Source organism: Centrocercus urophasianus, unplaced genomic scaffold (genome assembly GCF_019232065.1).
Source record: "Centrocercus urophasianus isolate 14NV4802_14NV808 unplaced genomic scaffold, USGS_Curo_1.0 seq_20, whole genome shotgun sequence".
NCBI classification, from domain to species: domain Eukaryota; kingdom Metazoa; phylum Chordata; class Aves; order Galliformes; family Phasianidae; genus Centrocercus; species Centrocercus urophasianus.
This window is the reverse complement of record NW_024884756.1, coordinates 19374514-19395767: the sequence shown is the minus strand read 5'-3', so window position 1 is coordinate 19395767 and position 21254 is coordinate 19374514. Positions and strand designations below refer to the sequence as shown.

Here is a 21254-nt window from a genome sequence, read left to right as displayed (position 1 = left end):
TTATTTCGGCACATTAATAATGTTATTGAGCTTCACTTAGGGTAATAGTAGCATTTTCCTGCATGCAGTTCACTAATATAGTATTTGCCAATAACTTTAATAAAAGTAATCTATATTTAATTTTCCTGTGTAAGAAACATAAAATGTCCTGATGTGTTTGATTATATGGTTTTGCTACTTTCTCTTTGTGAAAAAAATATTGTGGAACCATTATAACATTTAGAACTGCACTATGAATAATTTTTTAAAAAGTGTGTGAGATATGAGAAAAAAACTAAGGATTCTGCGAAAGGAAGAATGTATTTGAAAATTTGTTATGCAGGCACTGCTTAAACATTCAATTAACACTTTACATCTTTTTCCAACTTCAAAAAAAAACCCAACCTAATAACTAGAGTTTTAGAAGCAAATTATGAACTTATTTTGCATAAAGAATTGACATGTTTGCAAATACAGTAAAAAATAAGACCTACAGCTATCTGTTCTCTTAGTCATATCATGTTCTCTGGAGTACTTCTGCGAAAAAGTGCTGCAGACAGAAAGTAAAAAGAAATGGTGTGGAGACAACCTGAAGATAAAATTCAGTTCTTGTTGTATGTACATAATGCTGAAAAAGAAAATAAAATGATTTTTACAGTATTTATATTTGCTTATAAAATTCTAACATTATTTTCAACAGGTCTAGTAGTTTTCAACGTCTGTACAGTTTGGATATACACTATATGCTTTTCACTGAAAATTCAAAAATGTAAATCAAATGAGTTCCTAAATAGCTGCAAAATATTGCTTAATGGTATGGAAGAATGAGGTCTTGTTGAATAGTTTGCTTCATTTAGCTCTGATGTATGGCTTCCCTTTTTTAAGAATCCTGGACAGTCAAAGGAACAGAGGCATAGGCAATATAAACATGCATTGCTAGCATCCAAACTATCTATAGTGGTAGATAATACATAATTTTACCTGTTGAAAGCTTGCACATTACACTTATTGTGGTACATATTTGATGCAATAAATGTGCTCAGGTCGTTATCTGTTTGCTCAAACATGCACCACAGGTTAAAAATTACTATTTACATAGCAGAGGGCTTTTCATTAACATACAACATCAACCTTACCAAGAGCTGAAGATGGCTAAACAATACTGCAGGATAAAGCAGAACAACATTATTAAGGGCTCTTTCTGATCAATTTGGCAGTTTGGACAGGTTCATTTGGTGTTTTTATGCAGAAAGACATTTGATAAAGACATAATCTGTGACTCCAGACCCAGAAAGAAATCTGTACTTTCTGAAATTTAATGGTCTGTGCAAAATAAATAAGTAAGTAAATAAATAAATAAACAAATATCTGCTTTTACTGTTCTTGTGAGTTACAGGGGACTTTACAGGCATACCAAGACTGGTTCGGACACGATACAACATGAATACATTAATTAAGCACCTCAGAATTTATTATTCCTTTCCAGAAACACTGAGCTAAAATCAGTTGTTCTTTGTGACTTAATGTTATTTTCATGCATGATCTATAAGTGCAGCATGCCTTCATGCAATTCATTTCTGTGTGTATATTAGTCGCATAGTAGAACACCTGGCTCTTATACCTGTAAAGTAGTGCTTGACCCCCTCTCCCAACAGAAGACCCATTTACAAAAATAGTTGCATGTAACAAACAACATATGAATTAAAAAAAAGATGAATCCACCAACACAGATCTGTAAAAATATGATGTATATGGCAGTTGAAATGCAAACAGTGGATACAGTTATTGTATTGTTTTACGCTAAACACACAACTAGAACTTGGTTTGCACCCCTTAGCTGGTCCCTACAGCCTGAGTAGCCATTTTTTCTCTCCTCTTCAGCAGTGTCAGCTGGTAGTGAGAACAGTTAAATCTTGTCAAGGTTGTTTCCCCATGTCACAATCACAGTTACTGACGAGGGGTCGCTGTCTTTTAATAGGCACTGACCTTTAATGTATAGTATGTTTGTAAAAATTGTCAGTTTGGCATAGACCTCCAGCAGGAGTCCTGTTGACACAAACACATGACCTTTGCAGGCTATGAACTACTTTGCACATAGATGATTTTGCTTGCTATTTATTTTTATTTCTGTACACCTTTATCTTCCTTTTCGTGCTTTTCTTTGACTGCCCTTGTTACACGATCGTAAGAAGGTGGACAAACTGCTGTTGATGCAGTTATATCAGTCTTCTCTGTAAATGAGTTTTCATTTAACTTGTCCAAAAGTATTTCATCTTTAATGCCCAGACCAGCCCCCCCTTCAGTTTTGTTTTTGTTATAGATAAAGGAGGCTTGTTTTACTGTTCGTTTTAATAGGTGGCGTCTAAAAGCACGTTGAATAATGACAGCAGATACTTCTTCTTGTTTTCTTTTTAACGTTGTTGTAATTGGTTCATAGGAAGCTTTAGAAGGGTTTGATGCCATAAATCGATCTTCCATCTGTATCCTGAGGGCATCCATCTCCCCACTTTCCCCTAACACACGCTTTGTGAAAGCAAACAAGATGTCAAGGCAGTGAATTCTGTCACCGCTTACCATGGGCAGATCCATTGCAATCAGCTGGACCTTGTTTGGTTTGGGAAGGTGAAGAGGAGGCTCAAGAGCTGCTGCAAAATCAGACAATTTCTCAAATTCCATGAATTGTGTTGCATCTGGATCAAACTTCTCCCAGACTTCATAGAACATCTCAAAGTCATCCTCACTCAAGGGCTCAGCACTTTCTTCAGTAGCAACACCAAAATTCTCCAGAATGACAGCAATGTACATGTTCACCACCACCAGAAAGGATATGATGATGTAGCTGACAAAGAAGAAAATCCCAACCGAAGGGTTGCCACAGTCGCCTTTAACAGAGCTCCCCGGGTGAGCTTTGTTAGGATCACAGTCCGGCTCCCCGCTGTTAAGAATTGGGGCTAACAAGCCATCCCAGCCAGCAGATGTGGTAATTTGAAATAGGCAGATCATGCTGTTGCCAAATGTTTCAAAGTTGAACATGTCATCAATTCCAGCTTCCCTCTTAACGTAGGCAAAGTTGGACATGCCAAATATGGCATAGATAAACATGACCAAGAAGAGCAGCAGGCCAATGTTGAACAAAGCAGGAAGAGACATCATCAGAGCAAAAAGCAGAGTGCGGATTCCCTTTGCGCCTTTAATGAGACGCAGGATGCGACCTATTCTGGCAAGTCGGATGACTCGGAACAAAGTAGGGGACACAAAATATTTCTCAATCATCTCAGCTAAGAACATACCTAAAATAGGAGGAAAAATAAACAAAGATATATTACCAGACTCTCCATATTATAGTGACAATTTAGAAAAAATAGTTTTAAAATTGATGTTCTATATAGCAATTAAAAATATTCTGTAGATTGCACCTGCATAATTGCTTTCTACCAGGTATAGTTAATATTTACAAGTGCAATGTATTTTGAATGATTACAACAAAAACGATGATTAGGTAAATTTTTAAATAAAATGAGAACATGCAAGACTTAGTTAGAAGCCTTGGAATAGCAAGAGCCAGCCATATAGTACTACTGAGTAAAAGTTCAATTTATATTCATTTTACCCTCTTTATAGGTCAATAAATGAGACTTACCTACTATTGAGAGAATGACAACGACAAAATCAAAAATATTCCAGCCTATAGTGAAATAATAATGGCGGAGTGAAATTAATTTCAGGACACATTCTCCAGTGAAAAGGACAATGAACACCAAGTTTATCCAGTATAAAATATTTTCCATTTCTTTACTCTGGTCATCAGTTTCTACCATCATGGTGACCATGTTAAGACAGATAAGAATCATGATACTAATGTCGAATACTTGCTGTGTCACAAAATCAAAGACCATGCCTTGAAACTTGTTCTGAGAAGGAAAAAAAGAAGCAAAACACCCATTACAGATTGTAATAATTTTTTTCTTTTCTTATTAGAAAAAAGCAGAAAAATATATGTAGTAAAACCAGTAAGGCTTCCATAAAAACATATCTAGGAAATGTAAATAGATTAATCATAGTGAATACAACAGATTAGTTCAGCCTGTTTTTTAGTTTTTCTGTGTGTTTTGTATGCTACCTGGCATAATCATGACATGCTGGATTTTGAATTCATCATTATCTCTTTTTCCATGCAAGCTTTTGCCTCATACACTTTCTGTTCTGTGAAATGAATAAAATTAAGAGCTTATAGAAAAACAGAGTGAGATTGCGTGATTAAAGGCAGTCCTTTAAGCATAGCCATGAAAATGGATTCGTGGAAATCATGTAATCAGTTTCACTTCTGTATTACAACTTTGGAGTGTTTGACTTCACTATATTTGCATTCCTTTTAAAATGATCTCAAGTAATTGAATGGGAAATCATGAAGCTTTGACCAAACAACTAATCGTTGGTTTTTATTCTGAAAATTTTTTGAAATTTTCAGGAAACATAACACAGCAAATCCAGGAAATGGAAAAAAAAATCACCAAATAGTTTCTAAGTATAAGGATTTTATAATGTATTATGACTGATAAATGATAAACCAAGAGAATGGCAGGTAACTTCAAATACAGTTATTGAAAGAAGATGTGTTGCTTATAGTTTGCTGAGCAGCATACGCATTTTCCATTTTTGCTGACTCATAAATCAGTTAATGATAATTAACTGATAATAAATTAGTCTCTCTTCATACTGATAAAAAATGAGCTCTTCTTAAGAAGCTATTAGCCTGATGTATATAAATAATTTTACCCCTGGTCTTGGTATAGGCTTTTGTGGTTTTTTGGATCCCAACTTCTTCATTGCATTGTAGTATTTCTTCTGCTCTTCTGTCATAAAAATGTCTTGACCTCCAAAGTAAAAACATGAAATCAAAGCTGGTTACAATCAAATTTATATGCAGTGTTGAAAAAGCTTTTAAAGTGAAATGTGATTAACATATTTATTTATAATATATGTGTCACTGTGATTGTCTTGTTAAAATGCACCAAATACTCCAGGAGAAATGACAGTAGATTCAGTGAGAAAACTGATGTTTGTTTCTTTACACTATTCTCTGCTAACTTTGTTCCATGTGAAATTATAACATCGTCAGAGAATTCAGAGGTTGTTAGGCAGCATGGATATCTTCTAGAATCAGCACAGATTACTGGCATTTTTGTTAGTCAACAGAAAGTTAAAAGAGAATGGAATGGCCAGTTTCAATAGCTTGAGAAAACTAACTTCCATCCAAGCAACACTTGGTGAAGCAGCAATCAGACAAAAGTTTCTGAGAATTATTATTATTATTGTTATTATTATTATTATTGATGAAAAATGGTAAGAAGAATTTGTGCTAGTAAACACTGTGCATGCAAGATTGTTTTTTTCCCAGAAAATTCATTGAAATGGCACAAATATTTTCAAAGACAGATGATGTTCATTAGTGTTCTAGGACTGCCCATCTTGTTAAATCAGTGTAAAGATAAAGTTCACGTTATTGCACTTATTGTAGTTACGTATATGGTAGAGCTGATATGCAAATGATCCAAAAGATCATTCTTTCTTCTGCAGAAAAAAAAGATAGCCTTTGAATTCATTTGATAAATAGTAAGTGTATAGTCAACTTGAATCCTAACTGATTCTACAGATCTTGTATTGTTTGAGTTTCTCCTCATCATGTGGAGATACTGCAGATTAGTAATATGAAAGGTACAAGCGATAACTTAAGTACCTATAATTTATGGAACTCACAGAAAATGTTGTCTAGGTCCTGTTGTTGGACGTAAAACTAACCTTAATATGTTCACAGAGTTAACACCTTAAGAGAGGTAAATATAAAAAATATTATGAATACTAGCTACATATTAATTTTACATGAAACCTGGAAGAAACCTGGAAGACAGAATATTTTGATATGGACAGGAATTTGCTGAAAATCATAAAGACTGAATAGAGGAAGATCTCTTAGTTATCAAATCTCAGTGTCTGCAATATAAGCATTTATTTGATAAATTGGTTTTAAAGATAAGCAGCTGATACTCAAACCATCCATGTCAGTGAGATTCACAGCTGCACGATGAAAGTAAAAGCAGTCATCTTTGTAACCTACAACGGCTACAAATCACTATTCAATTCAGTGCTACAGAATAGAATTTGGGAGAGTCATTGAATACTATGATCATTAAAACAGCATTTGTAGGAGACCAACGGTGTAATGCTTTATTTATCATAATCAAGTAACTTTTTGTGCTGATAAAATCACTACAAATAAAAAAAAGAAAATGAAGAGTGCTTTAATGTACAGGTGTATGTAAGGGAATTGATTCTGCAACAATATTTTATTAGTTTATGCATGAAAAAGCAGATGATTTGAGGAAGATTAAACTGAACATTGAAAACAGAAAGGAGAAAGGTGTGTACTGTACACTACAGTGTAAAATCTTATGAAGTTAACGAATGTGACATCTGGGCAAGATTTTATATTACGGTATTCTTCAGCTTTTCAGTTTTGATACATTCCATATATCATGGACTTATAGGAAGGCACTATTTTGCAGTATCTTTAGAAGAGGAATGAAAAGATACTTATCTTCTTTTTCTGCTGATTGAAGTTATCAATGATGACACCAATGAACAGATTCAGGGTGAAAAAAGACCCAAAAATGATAAAGATGACAAAATACAAATACATGTACAAGTTGTCTTCATACTTGGGTTGCTGTAACACCTGAGGAAAAAATATGAAATATCATTCTTAAGATTTCATATGAAAATTTCAACTGAATAAGCAGCAGTCTTGGACAAAATATCTTTTATTTCCTTGTCACTCACATCAATATATTTTTGTCCATTCCATCTATTACTGTCAGCATCATATTTGTGTTCATATTTGATACAACAATTTGCCACAGCAGAATGTCATATTAGCTCATTTGATTCTATTTCATCCTCCTGTATGCATATTATTCACTTTTGGAAGATACATAAAGATGCATTTGTTGATAGACATGCATCAAGGATAAAATGTACTAATGTATAATACTACTATACTAATGTACTAATATTTTCAGTACTTACGTCTCTTGAGTCAATAGCTGCATACATAATATCCATCCAGCCTTTAAATGTAGCCTGTAAACAGTACACACCTATTTAAGAATATAACTTTAAGACAATTCATGTAACCATTTCCAGCAACTGAATACGGCACCAGGCATTATTACTATAACATACATAAGATTTATCCACAATTTTGGCTTTCTTTAGAGCTGCTTGTAAGATGCACTGTTGAGTACCCCGTTTGTCTCCATATAAACATATTAAGCAGAATATGTAATAAACTTATTTCTAATTATTTATCACAAGAATGCAGTGTCATTTTAGTAGGTTAAATGCTTATCAAAGCCATATCAGTGATTTTGTAACTCAGTTGCCACCAGTGGCTACTATGTCATCACAAGGGATGACATCAAGGGAACCAAAGATTTGATTAGGTCAGAAAAGATAAACACTGTAGTATCAAGGAGAATTTTGATTTGTATCTAGTCTAAAAGATTTTACCTGATTTAGTGATTCTATATTCATTCTAAATGCATCATGTTTTACAGAGGCTATAACCCTGAACTATGTTTTGTTTGATGATCTTGTAAAAACAGAATTTACTTTATATGCTTCAGATATTAAATTAGTGAACTTTTACAGCTATTGACTCTAATCCATATGTGTAAAATTCTGTTTGACAATGAGGTGCAGATTGCCTCATCTACATGTTAGAAAGACAAACTCGTTTTCTCTATTGTAGCAATTAGTTACTCTTTTGAAACAGTCATGGACTAGGCAGCATTTCCAAATAGCAATCATTCAGTCACAGACAGAATAAAACCAACTGAGAATGTTCTTGGTCATTTAATCCTCATTACAGTTTTACTGAACAAGGCTGTAGATCTTAGGTTCATTCATATTCCTTGTTATAGAGATTAGTCATAGAAATAAGTCAGGATGGGAACATTCTTTATCTATGGTTATTGCTATATCTCCAACATCTTGAAGTCTAATTCCTATCAGAGGTATCAAAAAAGCTTTGCTTATGCATCATACAAAGCAGCTGGTATCATCCTGCAATGGATTTTAAATGAAAAGGAATCATTTTATTTTGAAAAGAGTTGCCTTATACTTTGAAACAGTGGAACTAAAAAGGTTTGAAATGACTTCCACATTTGGAGCCAACGCAAAAAAAAAAAAATTAAAAAAAAAAAAGTGATTCAGGCAACTTAGAGTGCAATTGTGAAATCAAAGTACAGTGTTAGAGGACCAAAACATCACAAAAAATTTGAAACAAGTAGAATTGAAGAGATAGATGGATGAATTTAAAGTCCTTGTGGAATACTTGAACTGCAAGGGATTGATTTTATTTATTTAATTCCTGATACAGGTTTAAATTGCTCTCAAAGACTTTCAAGGATGGAAACTCCACAGCCTTATCAAAAATATTTATATGAGCACTTGTATTTATTGTTTCCAACATTTAAATCCTACTGTTGCCATTTAAAGCTATCGCTTGTCATAGCTGTTATAGATGTGGAGAACACAGTACCAATCATTCTTTTGTAATATTTCTTCGCAAACTGGTTTCTGCTTCCTTTTCTTTAGGCTAAATAATCTTCACATCTTCACTCTTCCTTCAATCATTCCATGCAGACCTCGTCCAAAACTCAAATCATTCTCATTATTTTGTGCTCTCTTTCATCAGTTTATCTCTTGAAATGATAGCCAAAAATGGACTCATTATTTCAGCTGAGATCTTGGCAAGTCTAAATAGGGCAGGATGCTTACTTCATATATGCCTTAAGGAGTTTACTTTTGTTTCTGTCTGGTTATGTTATTTGTATTTTTTTGAAAGTCATGACTGTGGTTGTAGTCAGCACTTCGACCTCAAACACTAAATGCAAGTAATAACTAATAAGATGTAATATTTTTAAATCTGAAGGATGATACAAATGGAAGAGCGGCTCTTTGGTGAGGTGCACGCCATTGTCTCTGGTTCATACGTATGATGGTCATTGCGTATCATCTTTCAGACAAACCACAATTTTTTTTTGTAAATTTTTAAGTATATCCTAGACTAAACTAGAGTAAGAGGAAAAAAAAAAGCCTAATATTAAACTGTTGTGTTTCATCGTCATCAATAAGAGAGCATATTTCAAGTAGAGCTAGTAAGAAGATAGTAAGAACTATCACAACTTTTATATTATTATTATTACTAGTCAACACGAAAAGAGTGTGAAGATGGAAACACATAAAGATAACATTGCTTTCATGTATTTCAAAATGTCTGAAGTAAAATCTGTATTTGTCACAATCCAGTTTCACAAAACAATAAGATTTTATCAGTCTTGAAGAAGTGAAGGAACAGAAATCCCCAAACTTAATGAAATTTCAATAATAAAATGCACTGCCTCATCATAGTATTTGTTTTTCTTCTAGATCCATCCTGCAAATCATTAGGAAACAATCACTGTCATCATCACTATACAAAAATAGTTGTGAATTTAACTATTTAACTGTGGGGAAAAAAAAAAGATTGTGTAATTCCCAAAGCAGAAGCCTTATTTCAGGGAGAATTTCTATTTTCGAAATATGTAGCCTGAGCAATAGCAAATAATTGAACCAGATTCAGTATCAAAGCAGCAAATTTACTGAGTGTTATTCCTAATGCATTCAGTATAATCTTAGGCCCGGTTTTGCTAGGCTCAAATTTTCCACAACAGATCTTGCTTAACAGAAATAAAGTATTATTTGTGCATTTGTGCATGCTGAACTAGAAAACACACAAATATGACAAAGAGATCAAAATCTGAGTTTCCTTTTAGTATTTATACAAATATATTGTATATCCCCAGTGACACTTAATCAGAATTCATTGAGTTCAAAGATTACACTTGTTTTTCCCCAAGGAAATTTGAAAGACAAATTCAAACATAGATTCAAAAGTGGCTAGAAAACAACAAAACAAAATTCTCCCAAACTACTATAGTTAGAAGTACATAAAATTATTCTCATGATGGATAATTTCCAATGAATTTGGAAGTAAAGCCAGAGTGGCAACACTACATACTACATGTCTTTACCAGAAATAACAGAATAATGTGATACTGTGTTTTGAGACTAATTTGCCACATTTTATCCTGGATAAAAGCAGGTCTTCAGAAGATCTACTTACCAAATAATCCAAACACTGTTTGGATTAACTTAACTGGTTTAAGTTAAAAAGAAATAATACCATAAAATTTTCAAGACGGATAGATGCCACATCTCTTTGTGTACACCAGCCTGTTCCTCTTCACTTACTGATGTGTGAAAGTTGTGAAAGGAATTTCTTCAGCTTTTGCTCTGATGATTTTCTTAAGGGTCAGAAAAATACTCAAACAAATTTATATCAAAAAAGAAAAAAAATCTGAAGTTTTTCAGCACTGGGGCTTGGAGTTTGGATTTGTTCTTGTTTGGATATATATATATATGTATAATTTGCATTAAAACAATATTTCCAATAGCATTCACTCAAGACAGAATACCTTACTGATGAAGAGAATAAAGGCTTCTATTGTATTACCTGTAACACAGAAAAGCTGAGCTAATTTACATTGTTCTTCTTTGACTGGCTTACAAGGTCTGAGTCAGAGAACAGGATGAATAATGGAAAAAAGGCTGGATTGTAAGAGCTTTCTGTTGCTTCTAACCTTCTGTTGCAATAGAATCTTTCATCTGTAATTCATCTATTGACGCTTATCACTGAGCTTATCATTAGAACAATGATATTCACCTCAATGAGGTAGTTTTCTTTGGTCCACCACAACCTAAACAAGTCTGTGCTTGAGACTGCTAGAGGGGAGATATAAATGACTTCAGTAGACTTTTGAATTAATCTTGTTAAATAAAAAAAAAGCCATTAATGTTCACACTGGGTGCACAGAAAGCTTTTCCGGTAGCAACTATGATTTTATCAGATTTTTTTCAGGCTTTTTAACATTATTTTTGGCCAATTATCCAAGTTTCAATTGCTTTATCTTTGTTTCTGACATATTCACAGATACTTTTAAGGAATTCTTAGGGTTTACTCATTTTTACTATTAATACAAGCTGATTAAGGAGGGTATGTAAATCAAGACATACCCATCTACTTCTCATGTTTCTTCTAAACACAACAGCCTTAGAATCCTTTACCAGTTCCTCATCCAAAGTACTTTAAATATTGAAGTGAAAATCACCTTGTGAACATCTTCTTGAGAAACATTTATGAGTTATGGCCTTCATTCTGCTCTTAAGATTGAAAAAAAACCCATAGATTTTTCACATTTAAAGCATTAGCTGAAAATCAAGCTGATATTTGCTTTCTTTGCTCTAGTCTAGGGCATGTATCATTCCATACATACAGAATCACTACGAGTGGCTTACTTACCAAATCCTAAAAGATGCAGTTTCAAGTATTTGTTTAATGGAATGACAAAAGTGTCTTTTTTTATCACTTTTTTTTTTTTTTTCCAAACATTGAACAAAAATCCTTCCACACATCTATATGCATCTTAGTAGTACAAAAAACGTGAAAATATATGGTGATGCCTCTGGAATTCTACTCACACAAAAACAGCATCAACGCAGCAAGTATTTCATATCTATGCAGAATTTCTGTGTTGCAGATGTTTTTAAAACAACTATCTTGTCCTCTCACGAAAGCCAGGACCCTCTTAATGATTATTTTTTCCTTTAGAAGCATGGGTACATTTGGAAATTTCACCCAACCTGCCTCCCAGAGCAATGCAATAATCCAAGAATATAAATTTTCATGTAAGAAATAAATTTTTCTGAGGAATAAAATATTCTCTGCTTTTCAGTGGAAATGAAATAAGCTATACATAGCTGAGACTGGAATATATATGACATTGCGAAGTAGAGACGGGCCAGGAAAAAAAGTACCTTATCTTATACCTGTCCCAGAATAAGCTATGCTACTACTGAAAGAAGAGGTGCAAACCACTTGAAAGGAATTTTGCTGACATCCTTTCCAGCTGAATAATTTTAATTTTAAAAGATGTTTAATAAAGCATACTGATCCTCCCTCCACAGTGGAGATTCCAGCAATGGATTTCAAAAATCAGACACAGAAAACAATATTCACAGTCTTTCCACTGTAATCCAATTTTGTTATCAAAGTCAAACTGTATTCCTTTGTATATTTCTCAAATTCTGTCAGTCCCTCTCTACTATTCCTGATATGACAGTAAATAATCTTAATGAATTTCAAATAATCAGTGTTATCAGAGTCATGGAACGAGATGCTCTGTTCAATCAGAGAGGCAGTTATCAGTGCTCAGATTTCTCGTCTTAGAACCTGAGCAGGCCCATGTCAATGCCACTGCATCATGTAAATTAACAATCTGCATTAATAAGATTTCTTATGACAATACAAAAGTTAGAAACTTATTTTAAAACACTAAAAATGAAAATTAATTCTCAGAATTAGACCTCAGAGAGATTGCTCACTGTGCACAATTCAGGTGAAAGTCCTGCAATTTCTTGGCTGGGTCAGGTTGTAAGGTATTCCAGTGCACACAGGGATAGCTCATGTTTTGAGAACATAATTTTTGATAGTGAAGACATAAGCCTTTCTGCATACATTGTCCTGTGTGGACAGGAATAGCAGGGAAAATATTTCACAGACTATAACACCTACTGTTACTTTTCTTCTATTTCTCTTCTAGATAGAAATTGTTTCTTAGATCTTGTAACTGCAGTGGTTACATCACTGAGATGGCGTTTTCTACCTGGAATTCTTTTCTGTGACTTAATTACACTAATGCAGATTTCTTTTCAGCACTGAAAATAATCAGATAACTATATACCAGCCCTAGTACTTCTAGAAACATTCAGAGATAGAAAGGGAACTTGTTCTCTCTGATGTCCTAAAAGTTCTTCATTCTTCTAAGTAGACTTTGCTGATCAGTATGAAAGACTAATAAATTATCAGAGCAGTGGTATTAATAAATTACTAAGTTGTAGATAAAAGCGTGTATTCTGCTTTTGTTGCTAGAATTGCTTTTCACTATTACATAAAAACAATAAGAGTGATATAACAAAGAGTGATCACTTACTACTTGAAGCAAAGAAAGATACCCAAATCCTACATTATCAAAGTTTACTTTCACGTTTTTCCATCGGGCACTTTGATTGTTTTTTATGAGTTCCTCGCACTGACTAAAATTGTTGATTTGGTCGACTTCAAACCTTTCATCAGTTGTGGTGTTAACACAGTAGTAGAACTTCCCAGCAAACAGATTTACTCCCATGATGCTGAAAATTAGCCAGAATATAAGACAAACGAGAAGAACGTTCATGATGGATGGAATTGCTCCTAAAAGGGCATTCACAACCACCTAGTACACAAATACAGGGGGAAAAAGAAAAGAGTGTAAGAACATTCACAGCAATAAAGTTTTGTATACTGTTTTACCAATGCTTAATAAATGCTTGTTCAAAAACAAATACCATAAGTGTTAATGTAGTACATTAATAATTGTAACATTGCACTGGACTTTTAAATACTTAACATTAGTACATGTAATGAAAGGAAAATAAATGAGAAAATTAAAATAGTTATAAGAAAAAACAAAATAGAAGACTTGGTTGTAATAAGGTGAAGTCCAACACTAATATGTTCTATATAAAAGTAAATGTTAAATGTAAATAAGAAAATTTTTTAAAAGAGCATCAAAATGTAGCTTAAAAAATGTCTAAACAAAAAAGGAAACCCTAAACATTATCAACATAACTTTGAAATTTAAGCTGAAAAAATAAATGCCATGAATCTAGAAACTAAGCTCTACTTTAAAAGGATTATGCAGGAATTATATACATATCTTTATTGCCTTATTATCCCATGCAAGAATATAACAAAGATTAATTTCTTTGTATAAAAAGCAAGACAGTTTTGCAATATGTGTCTAATTGAATCAACGGAATTTATTTCAAGCTCCAGTCTTATTGTTTCATGTATTGAGTTTGTCGGTAACACCCTTCATTTATCTAAATATACACCAAGGACATATTTAAGGTTTTGATTTGGTATTTTAAATTGCTTTAGGCCAGTTGCCTGCTTAGGCTTTGTAGGCAAGATATCAAATTATTTATATAGAAAAAAACATCTTTTTCTGATACATACAGTAAACAATCACACGTGTCTGTCAGAGCTAGAAAATCTCCTGCAATATTTGTTTGGCTGAACAGCTAAGAAAACTATTCACCTTAAGTATCCAATACCAGATCTCATTTACTAAATGTATGTTATCTTGAATTTTATTTTTTACTCTGTAAAATTTTTTGGACGTTGTGAAAAGGTAAGGTAAAATGTACGGTTGGGATCTGATTCTCAGTAATCCAGTCCCTGGCACAAGAGAGAAAAGGATTGATGTGAATACTTGGGATTTGTTAAGGTGTCTTGGTCTATCTTTGTGCCCTGCTCTCCGCAACTTGGAGGAGGCTTTCCTGCTACCAAGATCATTTTGAGCAAGCTCAGAGTTGCTCCATTTTACTACCTGTATTGCAAAGCCTCTTGAAGGCGTTTGGAAGTGAAGTATTGTGGCTGAGTTACTTATCACTCAGTACCTTCCTCTTCCCAAAATTTATGGCCATTTTTACAGGCTTCCTCCATTAATAGATAGTGGAAATTGGAACTTTGTAAAGAATTATTGCTATCATATTTTCAAAATTTAGCTTTCATTGGCAGCTTCTGTGTTAGTGATAGCTTTGAAGGAAGTATTCTCAATTCATGAGATTTCTACTGCAGAAAATATAAAGTACCTATGTGATATAAGCTACCCATTTTTAAGAAGACTAACAGGGTCTCAGTAACAGCCAGATTACAAGAACCCATTTTCAAAGGAGTGAGGGAACTATTGTTTTACTGGCCTGCAGGGAGAACAAATCTGTTGCTACTTGACAGAATTAAAAAAAACGTAAAAATTAGTAATGCAATGATTTTGGAATTCATTCCAAGTCTGGCCTTTCCTATAACACTGTATTAAAGTTCTGCTTGTATCTTTTCTTTTTTTTTTTTCCTTCTTATAAAAATATGCTGGATGTGTTATGCTGATTGAACTTCACTGCTTAATCTTAGTAAAAAGCCTGAAAATAGAGATGTCAAGAAAGAAAGATGGGAATTTATTCTGGCAAGTCAATTAAATGAAGGTTACCTGTGTTCAAAGCGAAGAATGGTGTTGCATGAATTGAGTGCCTGTAGCAGTTACCTTTTTAACAACCCTGAGATCCATTGGACCACAGCACAGATCCAGAACAGGCAGCAGAATATTAACAGCTACAATGATTGTTACAACAATTATGAATTGATCATAGTTGTAGAAAGATTTCTACAAAAGGACAGTGAAGTGTCTCACATCTTTAGATGAACAGGTAATGCAGTCTTGCTGCTGTGACTGCCAAAAGATCAGCCTCTTGTTCTCAAATAAGAACTGAACAGCTTCCAGCAACTGTTCTCACAATGGTTCCAACAACGTATTTCATATAGGTCTCTGAAAAGCCATCAAATGGTAACAATTTCTGGTCACTACTGACCTGGCCTGGATGCGAACTGGTGACCTAGAGATGAAAGGCTCTGTATCCTATTAACAACCCCTTGAGCTATCCAGTCCCCCTGGAAGGTTTTTTAAGAAAAGAAGAAAACAAAATTAAAACTTTTACAAGTTGTTGTTGTTGTTGTTGTTTGTGTTTTGTTTTTTGTTGTTGCTCGATGGATTTTTGATTTTTTTTTCCCCACCAGTGTTGAGTCTTTGTCCTTTAATATATATAATGTAGAACTGGATTTTTACATGCTGGTCAGATGCTGGGCTGACTGTGAATTTCACCTTGGAAAGAAGCCTTTAATTTCTTTGGTGTATGCAGTTGGAGGCAATTTTACTTTTTCATTGTGGATTTTGTTTGTTTGTTTGTTGGTTTGTTTTGTTTTTGGTTTATTTCCTCTATTTTCTTTGGGACTAACTGAAGTATATTGGGATATGGTCTTTATTATCCTACATAATACGTATCCAAGATAGCAACCATAAATACACACACAACATCTGCACATGTAATTTTCAGCAAATGGACAGAAAAAAAGAGAACCAATAAAAAGTGAACTAAATGCAGAAGAGAGATCATTACATTTCTTAATTAGTTAAAAATCTAGCAAGTCAAAAATTGTGAGTCTCTTTGTTGGAAACAGTCCTTAGTAGGTTACCAGAATTTTGGTTACCAAAGCTCTTATTTTTACTCTTCAAATCTGGAACAGATCAATGTGATTCTAAATGTCATTTTTTTTAATCTTGAAAAATGCTTTTCTTTTGAGTCTATTTTCTATTAGTCCTTTACGTTATATATATATACACACTATATATATATATTTATATAATGAGAACAATGAGTAACAGCTTATCCCTGCTCTGGGAGTAAATTATAAGAGTATCTTTATATAAGTATTATTATATTTATAGTATTATTATATTATACTTATTACAAGTATTTTTATTAGATACAGCCTTGCTGTGGCACAATATCTCAAACACATGAGTCTCATAGACATAAATATTCTCACAGCAAAATGGCTTCAACAGATCCTGGCATGAGCAACCACAGGATTTCTAGGAACTTCTACATTCAACCTGGGTTTCCTGCAATCTGTAAACAAACCAGGAAAAGTTTTCAGTAGTACTTAACAATTTTATGCATAAAAATTGTAGCTTTTGTGAAGAAGTTCTAAACTCTTTGACCATGGTGCAAAGGAGGAGGAAGTTACACTCTTAAGGATGAAGAAGAAAATTATAAGATTATGTCTGGAAAATTCTTCCTACTGAAAATGACGAAGTACTTTATTTACCTCCATTTTGGGAGCTACCAACATGTATTTTTAGATGTAGTTCCTCAAAGATTTGATGTGCTTGATCTCCTCTGAAGAAGCCCATCAAAGGCTACAGTGATTATTTAATTGTTATGTGTATACAGTCTTACATAAGATTTACATAAATAAGCACAGAAAGTTAAATAGATTTTACTTCACCTTCATGGATAAAATCAAATCTTTTGTGCATGCTTGACATATGGCCATAAGAAGTGTAAGACATATTCCATCCATACTCAGTCCCTTGATAGTTGGGAAAGCCTGAGGAAACTTCCAGGAACTCCAAGGAAGAAGAACAAGGAATAGGCTTACATGCACGTGTCTAAAGGTTAAATAATTTCTTTCTTTTTAAGTGACTGTCTGTATAGTCACACAGCTACAGTCTTGAGGCAGAAAAGCCATTCATCTGTCAGCAGTACAAAGGCTGAAGAGAGGTATTGTCAACAGTGTATATAGTATAAGCAACATCCAAGGAAAAAAGAGATTCATTCCTGACTCAAATTAAACACTGAACCAGATTTGAGCAGGATTTCAGAGTAAGATATGAACATTACTTTGTGCCAAACAAGCATGATATAAGAAGAAAATGAATCTCCTCCTCTCCTGGCCAAAGTACAGATGTACACAGATCTGGTGGAGAGAGAACTTGCAATGAAAGATGAAGAAGTGAGCAAGCAGACGTTGGTTTAGATTCTTGGTCCACCACAGAGGTAAGACGACTGGAATGAATGGGCAGATGTGCTGTGGGTAGGCAGGAACGGAAGCTCAGGTGATTTATATGATCTGAGTGTAAAATGTTCTTATAGTAAAGGACTTTCAGAACATCCAACAAGGAAGGTTAGAAGATGCTGAAACCACAGTGACTTGACCAGGAGGAGGCTATCAGTTGCTTTCTCTCTTGAATCATAAGGGAGTTTAAGCAAGGGAGGAAAATACCTAAGGAACACAGTAACTTTCCCAGTCAGGGGATCAAATAGGGATCTGAGAGAGACCATTCAGAAAGTCCATACCTGAATCAAAAAGATTAGCAATTCTTGATAGTCTGATAGTTATTGGAACAAGGCTTTGTCTTATTTATAACTCCTTGCTCCTGGCATTCATGAACCAACAATTTAAAGTCGCCCTGTGCATCAGCTTTTTTATTTGAGTTACGGGAGCATAAGGGTCTGCAACAGACTATCCAGCAGCTTGAAATCAATGCTGACTCTCCTTCACGTACTTCTGATTGCTTTTTCACTGTCTTTGAATCTTCTATCATATGCATGTTCTGCATTTTCTAGTTTACCTATCACAGAACATATGCAGATGTTCCTATCAGACAAGTCAGAAATATGAAACAGAAACTTTTCCATATGTAAATAATGGTGTTTTCCATAGGCTAGTGCTTACAAAAATAGATTGGTGCTCCAAATATGGCATCTGATCAGAAAATTCATGATGAGAACCAAACTGAAAAGAGATTTGCATCCATTCTGCTCTTTTATGTCCATGTGATAGGAAGACCTTCAGATCAAAGAGGAAAACATAAATACAAAAGAAACCAAACCCAAACAACATGAGTTGGTTGTTTTTTTTTTCCTAAACCACATCAAAAATAAAGGTTGCACTTTTAATCCCTTTTGAAAGGTAATTAGAAATAGAAAGGTAGATAGCATAGATCAGAAAGTTGCCAGGAATTCTTTAAAGTACCTACAACAATATATACTTGAATGGCTCCTTAGTTTCCAGGCATGACATTGATTCTATACTTTTATCTATGAAGAACTAGGAATTTCTTGCAGAGTATTTCTTAGCTATATCTTTACAGTTTGGGGTTCACAGGGTGCTTGAGGTTTATGTGATGGCAGTTACTGATTTTTCACTGCTTAAATTGTATACATACTCTAGAACTTTTCAGATATGTAGTGTGATGTACAAAACAGCACTTGATATCTAGATAAGTACCTTCAGATGCTTTAGAGACATGCAATTTCATCAAGTTTCTTTTTTGCTTAATCGGGTAAAAAGAGGAAACACATGAGCCTGCAGGGTAATCAGTGATGATAAAATCTTAATCAACAAACAAAAAATCCACAGAAACAAAACAAAAACCCTCAGCAAATACAATTTTAATAAATTATCAGATCATCCAGCAGTGCAGTGATGAAATTTGGTAAAATCCAAATTAGTTGAAATGTTAACAAAGGTGAAGGAGAGCTTAAACATTTAAATAATTCAGATAAAAATTGTGAACTACTTAAGTAATTCTGCTGAGAAAGGTTCCATTTGGTACTAGATCTTTGACTTCATTTTTTATCACAATAGCATCTTCTGTTATCTCTCATTAAAGCACACAAAATCTCTAACAAAATAGGCCTAATTCCTTCTTATAGGCAGAGATTTTTAACTGACAAGGAGGTGGGTCTGAACTTAAAAAACAGTGAATGGTAAGTGTCCAAATCAATATTTCTGCTGATGCTTTACTCCAAGTAAATAGATTTATACATAGGTATACACATGCAGACACAAGAAAACATTTTTTTTCCCTCTTGAATCTACCATCTAAACATTAAACCTTCTATCAATTTTTTTTTAATCCTAAACAGCAAAGAATAAGACACAAAGCTGAAAGGACTGGCACTCGATTTGTAAAATCGAGCCAGGGATTTCAACTGAGTTTCTACTGAATCAAAATTCCCCACAGCTTGAAAATTCAAAGGACTATTTTCTTCATTATAAAACAGGACACCTGGCAACCTGTTTTCATAAAATATAAAAATAATCAAGCACTGAGTATTATTTTATCAATAGCCACTGTTTTCTTTTCAAGATACGGTATACATGTAAGGTAAACATCTTGTACAAGTAGTGTAGTATACACCCCCTTATAGTATTTACAGTCCCTGTTTGAAGGAAGGGACTGCTTAGTATCTGCAATGTCATGATCAATACCTGCACTTCTGCTCTCCTTTCCCACACGCACTCTGCAAAGTTTGTAGGCAAAAGCTTAGTTCCTCCTCAGAAGCACAGTAAACATTTTGGACAAGCTGCAGAATACAAAACTAAATAAAAAAATTATTGGGAATGCAAAGGTGAGCAGCTTAGAACGGATACACTGTGTAAGTAAACAACAAATACATAGTGTAAGTAAACAATAAAAAATTGGGAAGATGCTGCATATGCATGATGAACACTATGAACTGGTTTTGGAGACAATAAAGGATGAAAATTAAATATTTCTGTGGGAAAAACTGTAATCTGCTTGACATGCTCCAAATAATGATTGAAGAGAGGATCTATGCTGAATGTGAAAATGCAGATTCACCCAAATTATTCAAGCCAGCATAGAATGAAGACTGTGTTAAGGATACAGGGTGAAGACTGTTAGAAGATTGTAAGAAATCTGCCATTTAGAGCATCAACTGTAAGGAAAACTTTAGATTTAAATGAGAGTAAAAGTGAAGACACGCAAATGGAAGGGATCAGAGAGAGACAAGGAAAGACAATTCTTAGTCTTATTGAGAAAAGATAGCAAGATACAAAAGATCTAAGGTGAGAATAAACTCACTCCCTTATCAAGCTAATACAACAGTTACTTCTTGTCCTTCATTAATGCTATGTGCATGTAGTTGACCCCAAAGAAAGGCTCTTATATGGATTTTTATCTTCAAAGAGAGGAAAATGCTTCTGCAAATATTTAATGCACAAACTATTTGTGTAACACTTTGTGCTGGAGAAATTTCATGCTTGTGGATGGTGGATTTGTGCCCTGCAGTTTCAAAACCAGTGGCAGGGTGGTTTGAGCACATTATCTCAGGAGGTCTCTCCTAATCTCGTTCCGGACAGCTTTCCTAACAAAATTTAAATTGGTTAAAGTAAGAACAGAAGCATTTTTTATTCACTTAACTGTCTATTAAAGGCAAACTACATTGTTCGATTTAATAAAATACATTTGTTCCCATAGCAGCTTTGCATCTGTTTCTCACAACAGATCAAGTATATAGCAAAATACTTCTGAAGACATAACACAGAAAAAATCATACACTTTAACATAGTGTGTGATGAAACACAGTAGTTATCTGCCAAGCAACAAATCACATGGCTGCATTTCTCTGTCTGAGAAGAGCTGGTAAATACTGTAAATACATACAAACATGAAAACAGGATAATTAGCTGATGTGAGAGCAGTACTGGTGAAGTTCACTAGATCTGGTGAAAATTGTTTTTTGTTTTTGTAATGGCATAAATTTAATACCATTGTCCTTTATATTTCATTAATTGTGATCCTAACAGTAAGGATTTTCTTCGAGATACAATAAACAGTCAAAAATCACCTTGGTTTCAATAATAT

At 33.9% G+C, this 21254-nt stretch overlaps 1 protein-coding gene across 1 annotated transcript in view; it reads right to left on the bottom strand.

The window, feature by feature from the left end:
- Positions 1-20: 20 nt before the first annotated feature.
- Positions 21-21254, bottom strand: part of LOC122162181 (sodium channel protein type 1 subunit alpha) — a 104284-nt gene continuing 83050 nt past the window's right edge. The window contains exons 25-30 of the mRNA XM_042822303.1: positions 13131-13412; positions 7063-7116; positions 6575-6712; positions 4756-4860; positions 3620-3890; positions 21-3269 (exon numbers count right to left, since the gene is read on the bottom strand). Coding sequence (XP_042678237.1) covers positions 2101-3269; positions 3620-3890; positions 4756-4860; positions 6575-6712; positions 7063-7116; positions 13131-13412 — 2019 coding nt within the window. The 3' untranslated portion in view covers positions 21-2100. The remainder of the gene's footprint in view (positions 3270-3619; positions 3891-4755; positions 4861-6574; positions 6713-7062; positions 7117-13130; positions 13413-21254) is intronic.